Source organism: Pseudophryne corroboree, chromosome 10, assembly GCF_028390025.1.
Source record: "Pseudophryne corroboree isolate aPseCor3 chromosome 10, aPseCor3.hap2, whole genome shotgun sequence".
Taxonomy (NCBI): domain Eukaryota; kingdom Metazoa; phylum Chordata; class Amphibia; order Anura; family Myobatrachidae; genus Pseudophryne; species Pseudophryne corroboree.
Window position 1 is genome coordinate 128,391,784 of NC_086453.1, and position 12,056 is coordinate 128,403,839.

The window sequence follows — 12,056 nt, forward strand, 5'->3', positions numbered from 1 at the left end:
TTGCGTCTCCAGACTCAGTACACAATTGCGTCTCAGTACACTGTACACAGTACCCACACTGGCGAACTAAGCCTTTAAATGGTTCTGTCTCCATTTTAAGCACAAATTACCTCAGCCAGTATAAAAAAAGCTGGAAGACCACGCGCCATTGAAGGGGCGGGGCTTCACTATGAGTGGATCCAGCAGCTCACCAGCGCCATTTTCCCTCTGCAGTGGACACAGACGCTGACTGACAGGGAAGCGCAGCTCCTCCAGTGTGACTCCAGATTACCTCAGCGGTACCAGGGGGTCATAGCAGGGGGAAAGCGATTATTAGTGTACTAAGTCCCCAGTCTGGGTACTTAGGAGTTTATTTACTAAAGTTCAGATTTTGTCCGGGAATTTACTAAGCACAAATCTCGGCAGTGTTTGAGCTATTCGTAATGGTTTTGACGGCAAAGTTCAGAAATACGAATTAATAGACCATCGGTCATACGCGGCTGTTTGTTCATACAACACGGGAATTTACTATTCATTCGTATTTGGGTGTTAATCTCTGAATGCTCAATTGCGGGTGTATTTTTTTGCGATTCGTTAAAAAAAAGCAGCAAAAAAATAGACCTGCATTTTCCTGGCGATTTTGGATAATCAAGCACGGATCAGTGAGATCTGTGCATGGTTACCTGTGGGAAAGGGTCTGTTTAGTGTAAAAAGTGGGGTCACCCACAAGAGTGACCCCACTTAACCTCGCGGTCTACCGCAGACCGCAAAGTTCCCACCATTGGATATAATGTAGCGCCGCTACGCTACATTGTAACCACAGTGCGCCGCCTGACTGACAGTGCAGGCGCACATAGCCAATCAGGATAGTGCCATGACGTTGCGCTCCCTGATTGGCTGAAGGGACCCTCTTTGACAGGAGTCATGGGGGTCCCGACATTCGGGGAAAGGGGATCCATGTGTAAACATGGATCCCCTTTCAGTTCGTGGGTCGGGTGAGCGGTTTGTTTTTTTGCAAAGTATGTGAATTATAACTTTTAAGAAGAGGACTGATCTACACTGGATTCTTTGTAAGTATATTTTTATTTACAGGTACCCCTGGATTCTACTGGACAAGGGGACCGAGTGCTTCGGGTCAACATAGGTAAGTATGTATGTATGTAAGTGTGCATGTATGTACATTAAAGTTTTACTGTCACGGTGTCTGTGTTTTGTTTTTATTTGGGTAATTTTTTGCAGTAGAACTACAGGTACCAGTGGGCCCATTCCCCCCCCCCCGCATGCTGGTATTTGTGGTTCTCCAAGTAACAGCTTGCGCGGGAGGCTTGCTGGGACTTGTAGTTCTGCTACAAAAAACAATATTCTTTTTTTGCACAAAAGGCTATCAGCTTCCCATCCACCGCCCACAGATGGGGGGGACAGCCTCGGGCTTCACCCCTGGTCCTTGGGTGGCTGGAGGGGGGACCCCTTGATTTAAGGGGTCCCCACTCTTCCAGGGTACCCCGGCCAGGGGTGACTAGTTGGGTATTTAATGCCAGGGCCGCAGGGACCAATATAAAGTGTCCCCCGGCTGTGGCATTATCTCTCTGACTAGTGGAGCCCGGTGCTGGTGGTAAAAATACGGGGGACCCCTACGTTTTTTGTCCCCCATATTTTTGGCACCAGGACCAGGTGCAGAGCCCGTTGCTGGTTGTTTAAATATGGGGGAACCCGAGTCAGTTTTTTCCTGTATTTTTACAACCAGGACCGGCTCAAAGAGCCTGAGGCTGGTTATGCTTAGGAGGGGGGACCCCACACAAATTTTATTTTTATTTTGAATCCATTCTGCACTTCTCAGAATGCACACAGTGAAGCTCTGCACGGATGTCACAGATCCAGCCGGGATTCCTTGTGTTTTGTCAGGCAGTGTCTTACTAATCACTCCCGTAAAACACTGCCCGACATTCCGAATCACATCGACATCGGAAAATACGAATGTTGGAAACTTGGCAGCTTTGTAAATTACCGTATCAGGATTCAAAAAGTTGCAGGAAAATGCACCCGATACCATTCGAGATCAAGCTCCCTTAAAAACAGCACACACACGAATATTAGTAAATAAACCCCTTAGTCTGCAACCGGGCTAAGCTTGGCATTAGCGATAAGGGCGCATTGAGGGCTGGCTCCAAATACCTCTGTGTCTCCCTGGAAGGGCTCTTTGCGGATTAGTTGTGTTTTTAACCTTTCCTGTGTGTGTGTGTGTGTGTGTGTGTGTGTGTGTGCTGTCACATTTACAATATGTCAGGCAAAGAGTGTGTTTCATGTCTGCCAGAGTGTTCCTCTTCCCCAGGGTGCTCACTACTATGTACTCAGTGTAGTGCACCGTCTCAGGCTAGCGGGGCTGAACCAGCGTGGCTGGATTCCCTCAAAGGAATGATTTCTAATATCTCTTAATAAATTGTCCCGCAATGAGAAAGAGAAACAATACTTAAGACAGGACTCAGTCCCCAAACAGGCGTCTCAGTCCCTTGCCATTTGTCCACAAAAACAAACTCTGGCCCATATCCTGCAGTCTGACTCTGACGCTGACGGGTCAGACATGGAGGAGGGGGGAGGTGGATTCAGAAGGGGGGGACGCTGCTCTGTCACAGGTAATATAGGTTCTTATAGAAGCTATCAGGGATGTGCTACAAATTCCTGATAAGGTGACAGAGGAGTGTGAGGAATCTTATTTTAATGTAAAAAAAAAGTCCTCAGTCATTTTTCCTGTGTCAAAGGAATTGAATACCCTGTTTGAAGAACCGTGGGTTAATCCTGGTAAGAAATTTCAAATCCCTAAAAGGTTACTCTCATCTTTTCCTTTTCCTCCTGAGGATAGGAAAAAATGGGAAAGTCCACTGATAGTGGATGCATCTGTGTCCAGGTTGTCACGAAAGATTGTATTACCCGTCCCTGGTGCAGCCACCCTGAAAGAAATAGCTGATCGTAAGATTGAGACTACACTCAAATCCTCATACACAGCTGCTGGGGTGGCTCAGAGACCCACTATAGCACATGCATGGATTACTAAAGTCATTGCTAAATGGTTGGGTAACCTTATTGAAGGGTTGGATTCCTTATCTATGGGGAAGTTTGTGTTGCTCCTGCAACATATACAGGATTCTGCAAACTTTATGGTGGAAGCCATAATAGAAGTAGGTTTTCTTAATGCATGCACCACTGATATGGCAGTATCAGCACGCATGGGCTTATGGTTACGTCAGTGGACTGCGGACGCGGACTCCAGGAAAGGCGTGGAAGGCCTACCCTTCACAGGAGAGGCATTATTTGGAGATGAACTGGACAAATGGATCTCCAAAGCTACTGCGGGTAAGTCCACATATCTTCCTTCTGCAGCTCCCCCAACCAGGAAGACCTTCCCTACAGTCCTTTTGGACTGCCAAGTTAGTTCAAGGGCAAAGTCAGAGGATCTTCTACTGCCAACAGAGGCAAACCAGCAACTGCCGGTTCTCAGGAACAGAGCTCCAGTTCTGCTTCCTCAAAGCCTTCTACATGACTGTGGACCGCGAGGCCTGGAAGACTGGCAGGTGGGAGCACGACTATGAAATTTCAGTCACATCTGGACAACATCATGCCAGGATCCCTGGGTCATAGATCTTATTTCCCATGGCTCCAAACTGGAGTTTCAGGAGCTCCAACCTCACAGATTCTTCAAATCAGGTTTACCAGCTTCACAAGAGGCAAGTACAGTATAACCCTACGGGGTGCCATTCAAAAACTGGTACAGACTCAGGTCATTGTTCCAGTTCCACCACATCTGCAAAACAAGGGCTACTAATCCAACCAGTTTGTAGTACCGAAACAGGATGGTTCGGTGAGACCGATTTTGAATCTAAAATCATTAAACCCGTACTTACGAGTGTTCAAATTCAAGATGGAGTCTCTGAGAGCTGTGATCTCAAGTCTGGAGGAGGGGGAATTCCTAGTGTCTCTGGATATCAGGGATGCGTACCTTCACATTCCGATCTGGCCGCCTCACCAGGCTTATCTACGCTTTGCACTACAGGACTGTCACTACTAGTTCCAGGCCCTGCCATTTGGTCTCTCCACGGCACCGAGGGTGTTCACCAAGGTGATGGCAGAGACGATGCTTCTCCTTCGCAAGCAGGGAGTGAACATAATTTCGTACCTGGACGATCTTCTTATAAAGGCACCGTCCAGGGAAAGGTTGTTGAGCAGCATTGGTCTCACAACCAAACTACTCCTGGATCACGGGTGAAGTCTAAATTCCCGAAATCTCATTTAGAGCCAAATCGGAGGCTCCCATTTCTGGGAATGATACTGGACACAGAGTTGCAGAAAGTTTTTCTTCCGTTGGAAAAGGCATTGGTAATCCAGTCGATGGTTCGGGATGTCCTGAAGCCAACCCGGATATCGGTGCAAGTATGCATTCACCTTCTGGGGAAAATGGTGGCCTCTTACAAGGCGCTTCAGTATGGAAGTATGCGAGGCCCTTCCAGCTGGATCTGTTGGACAAATGGTCCGGATCGCATCTTCACATGCACCAAAGGCCAGGATCTCCCTTCTGTGGTGGTTACAGACTTCTCACCTAATCGAGGGCCGAAGGTTCGGGATTCAGAATTGGATTCTGCTAACCACAGACGCAAGCCTCACAGGTTGGGGAGTGGTCACACAGGGGGTGCAGTTTCAAGGAAGATAGTCGAGTCAGGAAGTCATCCTTCCAATCAACATTCTGGATCTCAGGGCTGTATACAACAGCCTTCTGAAGGCCTCATATCTTCTTCAAGATCGGGCCATTCAGGTTCAGTCGGACAATGTGACGGCAGTAACATACATAAACTGACAGGGAGGAACGAAAAACAGAGCAGCAATGTTAGAGGTATCAAGAATTCTCCGCTGGGCAGAAAAACACGCTGTGGCGTTGTCGGCGGTCTTTATTCCGGGAGTAGACAACTGGGAAGCAGACTTCCTCAGCAGACACGACCAGCACCCGGGGGAATGGGGCCTTCACCCGGAGGTGTTCAGGTGCTTGACACGTCAATTGGGATGTCCACAAAGCGACATGATGGCCTCTCGTCTCAACAAGAAGCTCAAGCGGTATTGTTCCGTGTCGAGAGACCCACAGGCAGTGGCAGTGGACGCTCTGACAACTCCATGGGTCTATCAGATGCAGATGATGTACATGTTCCCTCCACTTCCGCTGATCCCAAGAATTCTCAAAAGAATAAAAAGGTAAAAAGTTCAAGCAATTCTCATTGCTCCGGATTGGCCAAGGAAGCTTCTGGAGATGCTCCTGGAAGATCCATGGCCTCTACCTCTTCGGGAGGATCTTCTGCAACAGGGGCTGTTCGTCTATCAAGACTTAACACAGCTATGTTTGACGGCATGGAAGTTGAATGGCTGATTCTAGCCAGGAGAGGGATTCCTGACAAGGTCATCCCGACTATGATCCAAGCCAGGAAGGGGGGAACGTCTAAACATTACCACCGTATTTGGAAGAAATACGTCTCTTGGTGTGAGAGCAGAAGTTATTCTGCGGTGGAATTTCATCTGGGACGTTTCCTGCTTTTTCTGCAGTAGGGTGTGGATGTGAGCCTACGTCTGGGCTCAATAAAAGTCCAGATTTCGGCCTTGTCCATTTTCTTTCAGAAACAATTGGCGTCTCATCCTGAGGTCCAGACGTTCTTGAAAGGGGTTCTGCACATCCAGCCTCCCTTTGTGCCTCCCACGGCACCTTGGGATCTCAATTTGGTGCTGCAGTTCTTCCAATCGGACTGGTTTGAACCGTTACCGGAGATAGACGTAAAATATCTTACGTGGAAAACCGTCACACTGTTGGCCTTGGCTTCTGCAAGAGCTGGGGGCGTTGTCTTACAAGAGCTCCTATTTAATCTTCCATGAGGATAGAGCTGAACGCTGGACTCGTCAGCAAGTTCTTCCTAAGGTGGTGTCGGCGTTTCAAATCAACCAACCAATTGTGGTTCCGGTTGTGACCGACACCTCTGTTACTTCAAAGTCTTTGGATGTTGTGAGGGCTTTGAAGGTGTATGTGAAGAGAACAGCTCGTCACAGGAAATTGGACTCGCTGTTTGTTCTTTACGATCCCAATAAAATTGGGTGTACTGCTTCAAAGCAGTCAATTGCACATTGGATCTGGCTCACTATCCAGCATGCTTATTCCACGGCAGGATTGCCGATTCCATAATCTGTACAGGCCCACTCGACTAGGTCAGTGGGTTCTTCTTTGGCAGCTGCCTGCGGTGTCTCGGCCTTACAGCTCTGCCGAGCGGCTACTTGGTCGGGTTCGAACACGTTTGCAAAGTTTTGCAAGTTCGATACCTTGGCCTCTGAGGACCTTCAGTTTGGTCAATCAGTTCTGCAGGACCCTCAGCACTCTCCCACCCAGTTTGGGAGCTTTGGTACTTCCCCATGGGACTAAATTTATCCCCAGTATCCTCTAGGATTTAAGAGAAAATAGGATTTTAATTACCTACCGGTAAATCCTTTTCTCGTAGTCCGTAGAGGATACTGGGAGCCCGCCCAGTACTACGTTCGTCCTGCATTGTTACTTGGTTAAGTATTGTTGTTTGGTTCAGCTGTTGCTGTTCCAGTTCCAAGTTTGGTTAGCTTGGCTTTCCTCGTTTGTGTGTGCTGGTTCGGAAACTCGCCACTATCCTTTTATATCCTTTTCTCAAAGTATGTCCGTCTCCTCGGGCACAGTTTCCTAGACTGAGTATGGTAGGAGGGGCATAGAGGGAGGAGCCAGCCCACACTATCAAAATTTCTTAAAGTGCCCATGGCTCCTAGTGGACCCGTCTATACCCCATGGTACTAAACGGATCCCCAGTATCCTCTATGGACTACAAGAAAATGATTTTGTGCAGTCTCTGCGCAGCCCAGGACTTACTCAGCCACTGTGATCACATCAGCCTGTCCGGGACCAAAATTTACGTCAGGAACCATCCCCGCAAACGCATAGACGCGCCTGCGTTTTTCCAGACACTCCCTGAAAATGGTCAGTTGCCACCCAGAAAGGCCTTCTTCCTGTCAATCTCCTTGCGATCGCCCGTGCGAACGGATCCGTCGCACAAACCCATCACTGAGTGGCGGTCCGCTTTGTACCGTGTGACGCACCTGCACATTGCGGTGCATGCGCAGTTTGTGCCTGATCACCTGCTGTGTGTTAACGTACAGCAGCAATCAGGTCTGAATTACCCCCTATATTTCCTCACTAAGGCAGCGGACGGGGCGACTTACAGGCGCAGGATCTCCATACATCGCCACAAATGTCCGCCAAGTCCGGACATGTTGAGCCACGTGGAACATTGGAAAACAAGCACCTGATCCCCCGCTAACCACAATCGGGAGCCACTGAACCAATTATTAGCGGCACTCCCCCAATTTTTGATGTCGGCTGGAGGGTAAGAGTACTGCACATGTAACAGCCAAACATTTAACTGTCTGCCTAAAATATCTGGATCAACGGCATAAGGGGGTAATTCAGACTTGAATCACTTTCACAGACATGTGGGGGGATGCCCAGCACAGGGCTACTCCGCCCCGCATGCCTGGGTCTCCCCCCCCCACGCGCAGAGGTACAATATTATCGCACAGCGGCGATACTTTTGTACCTGAAGAGTAGCTCCCTACCAGCGCAGCTCCTGCACGCTGTCAAGGAGCTACCCGTCGCTCTCCGGGTCGCAGCGGCTGCGTTGCCCAGACCGCGCCCCAACAATGGCGGCCCAACACCACCGGCCCGCCCCCCCTGTTCAGCGAATGCCTCTGCCTGTCAATCAGGCAGAGGCGATTGCTAAGCTGAGGTGGCGATCGCATCTCTGGCATGTGCCAGTGCACTGCGGCGCCTGCGCAGTTCAGACCTGATTGCCTGCTGTGCAAAAACGCTTAAAATGCTTAAAATACAATTTTTTCAGTATTTTTTTTCTAAGGGTGCGTGACCACGCCTCCTTTGAATAGGCCACACACCCTGAAAAGTACCTGTTCCCAGCCAGACTCTCTACTGCCCTGTATGTGTGCGTAATATCTAACCATATACAGTATATGTGTGTGTGTGTGTGTGTGTGTGTGTGTGTGTGTGTGTGTGTGTCTCTGTCTATCTATCTATCTATCTATCTATCTATCTATCTATCTATCTATCTATCTATCTATCTATCTATATCTGTATATGTCATGGCTGGCACTCTGTCCAAAGTACTGCACAATTTCCCGGGTGCCCTTAGTGGGATGACAGGTAGTAAAAGCAGAAATACTGTGGCACTCTCTGGACTTTGCTAATGTAACAATATATTCTGGTGATGACCACCAATGTGCAAGTCAACATTTCAGTTTATTCAACTGTAATCATGGTAAGTCCTGAAAGTTCTGTGCAATTTCTGCATTTAGTGTGTGTGTGTGTGTGTGTGTGTGTGTGTGTGTGTGTGTGTGTGTGTGTGTGTGTGTTTATGTATGTGTGTTTATGTAAGTGTGTGTGTGTATGTATATATATATATATATATATATATATATACACATTGATTGCACTTACATGCAATAGCTCATCTTTAATCCCAAAATTACGATGGAGGATCCACTTTCACAAAATGGTTGTGTTCCAGGGAATGCGCTATGCAACCAATGCAGGCAGCTTTTATGTGACTGACCCACCATCCTAATAGTGAACACTTTGTCCCAGCTGCTGGGAGGTAAGTCATGCTTCTGTGAGTGGGTGCTTCTCGTGTGCTAGACATGCCCCCAAAGTGGTGCAGCCATGCAACTAACAGGGTGTGGCCACTCCCCCTGCGGGATGGGGAAGTTACTGTACTGGGGCCTAGGATTTCTCTTGGCAGCCCTGGGTAGCTATGCCCCTGCTTACTGACTCTCCCAGACATCGAGCTTTCCATATTAAGCAATGCAATGGCTACAGGATCCGATGCCTTGCAGCCATGGTAAGTATATTTACCGTAGGGGGGGTCTGCGGCTTGGGGGGGTAGTCGTGATAGGGGGTCGATCCAGCTGCTGTAGTGGCGATGTTGGAGGTGGTGGTGTATGCACAGCAGGACATCAGGGTATTTAAAAAAAAAAACATCCCAATACCATACCTCCCAACTTTGGGGTAAGCAGAGCAGCGAGTGACAGAAGCCTCTCCACTGACCCCATACCCCCCCGACTCCCCACCATGGGACACTGTGGCCTGCGGGTGGGAAAGCGGGACAGTCCCTCAAAAATCGAGACAGTTGGGAGGTATGCCAATACTGTCGCAGATTGTCATCGCCGGGACTGAGCTTGTTTGCAAGCTCTGCCCCTGCATGCGATACTTAATACATCCGTGCAATGTAATCAATTATCTCAGTGCGGATTGGGTCAATTTTATCACATGCCATCCGCATCCAAGGATGGTGATAAATCAGCCCCATAGTCTTTGCATTTTTGATATACTTTATATTGTAAAAACTCTGGCATATACATTATTATTACAGGAAAGTCTCTGAATCACCGCACGTCACTGCTTCTTGCCAATGTTTTTTTTTTTTATGGAGGTGTTGTTTTCTGTCAATATCCAGTATATTGATAATAGTAAATGTGAATTAAGATAAGAGTCCCACTACAGGAGAGCTGCTGTCTAGAAATGATGTATTTTGTTATACGAAATATCTTTCTATTCCCTATAGCTAAGAGATATTTTATATTGCTCTTTTGTGATTACTGACATTTTAAAATTGATTCTGCATTGTAAATGTAGAGGCATTGAATCAGGTTGTTGAACAATACCAATGTCTGCCTTGTCTCTGAGGAGTGCTGGAAATCCATGATGTGTATTCAATCAATTCTTAACCATATCTCCAGCAGCATATTAAAGCCTTATCTACTATGTACCATATCTTTTGTAGATGGCTCTTCTCAAAGGGCCCCTCTCGCTCCACCTTATGCCGTGGTACTTATCTCCTGCTCTGGACTGCTAGCCTTCATCTTCCTGCTCCTCACTTGTCTCTGCTGCAAGAGAGGAGATGTTGGATTCAAGGTGAGACCTACCATTATCATAGAAGATCCTTTTCTTAATCTTCATGGTATGTGACTATAAATAGAATAGTCTCTAAACATTAATTACGTTAATTAAAGAAGTACTTTTTCCGTTCTCCGAGAGGTTGATTAAATTAAGATACTGCTGAATGCTTGTGTGTTTTTTGTGCACATCAAACCTCTTCTCTTCTAACGATGAATGCAGTCATTTTAGGATGATCTCAGAAGACAATGGGGGTAATTCTGAGTTGATCGCAGCAGGAATTTTGTTAGCAGTTGGGCAAAACCATGTGCACTGCAGGGGAGGCAGATATAACATTTGCAGAGAGAGTTAGATTTGGGTGGGTTATTTTGTTTCTATGCAGGGTAAATACTGGCTACTTTATTTTTACACTGCAATTTAGATTGCAGATTGAACACACCCCACCCAAATCTAACTCTCTCTGCACATGTTATATCTGCCCCCCCTGCAGTGCACATGTTTTTGACCAACTGCTAACAAAATTCCTGCTGCGATCAACTCAGAATTACCCCCAATGAGACAATGTTTACACTTAGCTTGCAAACAAGAATATGCACAATTTCCTGTATCTTATAGCTGCTGATGCACACAGTGATTTAGATGGCCAATGAGGTTACTATAGGCAAAGTTAGCCACTAAGCTTGTGTATGTAGGACCAAAATGATTCCCAGTGTGGATCAGTATTTTATTGGGATCTATCAAATGTCAACCAACACATAAAATGTAATCAAATGTTTCAGATCTAACAATGTTTGCGGTCATTGCCCAGTTGCACTAATCAGTCCCCGTAGGATATGGCTACTACAGTTCAAATCTGTCAGTGTTCTTTATACATATGGCCAAGTGGGAAATATCTGGTCATAGGCAGCCTGGCCTAGTTGTGTCCTTAAGTAGCTTTCAAAAGGTAGAAGGTATTGTGTATTTTTCATTCTCATTAATTATACTAATATGTTTTCCAGGAGTTTGAGAATCCGGATGGAGAAGAGTTTTCAGGGGAGTACACTCCACCTGCTGAGGAGACCTCCTCTTCTCAGTCCATTCCTGATGTCTACATCCTACCTCTGTCAGAGGTATCTTTACCTGCCTCCAACACACAGGCCCCCAAAACAGGTACACTATTCCGGTGACAAGTGGGGTTGGGCCATTGCCTAAGTAGAGGAGTGACGTGACAAACCATTTTGATAATAAGACATTTGTTTTTACTAGAATTGATATGGTGGTAAGTTTTAGAACTTTCCAGAGTATGGTGCTATATTATTATGAACTGTTACTTTAAAACTGGAGATTAATTAATAATTCACAAGAAAGATGGTGAGTTTATTGTACTTTATAGGTTAAGAAAAGCGTAATTGAATTTACCCTAGTCAAGTTTCAGACTGTAAACTCTCACAAGAAAACCAACGTATAGTGCCCCAATTCTGTACTAGAGTGCATTAACAGTAAAGAACACCTGTTTTATACCATAAATAAACAGATAGTCATATACAATATAAAGATATATGGGTATTGCATGAGTAAACAAATAATAATGTTTAACTATATATTTTTGGTTAATCATATTAGTAGGCTATGGGTTAATAATTGCTTGGTACTCAGAGTAGCTTGCAATAATAATTGAAAGAAGATGTCCACCTAATATATATATTAATAATAACCCCGCCCATAATATATGAATGACAAGGATCCAATAAATGAGTCCCCTGCCATTTGGGAGATATTCATACCTTTATAGTCTTGCTATGGGCAAAATTTACTAAGGGTCAGTTTTGCTGGCGCATTGAAACTGATGGGATCCATGTGACTTGATAGCGGGTTCCAGCTCAAAACCATCACATTTGCTAAAGCTAATTTTGAATTTCTACAGGTAACCCGCCATCAATACCTGTCGTTTTTAAGAAGGCCAACCTACTGAAAAATTGCAGAGAAAGCATGGTGCTGCTGTAGTGCTGCATGGATCCCTGAGAACTGCGCAGCACTGTTCTTTGCATTTTAATACATATTTAAAAAATAAATAAATGTTGTGTCCCCCCAAAATGGTATA

The 12,056-nt window shown here is 46.2% G+C and overlaps 1 protein-coding gene across 2 annotated transcripts in view; it reads left to right on the forward strand.

Moving 5' to 3' along the window:
* The window catches only part of LMTK3 (lemur tyrosine kinase 3), a 239,515-nt gene that overhangs the window by 88,086 nt on the left and 139,373 nt on the right, over positions 1 to 12,056 (forward strand). For both annotated transcript variants that reach the window (XM_063942786.1, XM_063942787.1), the window contains exons 3-4: positions 9,864 to 9,994; positions 10,975 to 11,125. In XM_063942786.1, coding sequence (XP_063798856.1) covers positions 9,864 to 9,994; positions 10,975 to 11,125 — 282 coding nt within the window. The remainder of the gene's footprint in view (positions 1 to 9,863; positions 9,995 to 10,974; positions 11,126 to 12,056) is intronic.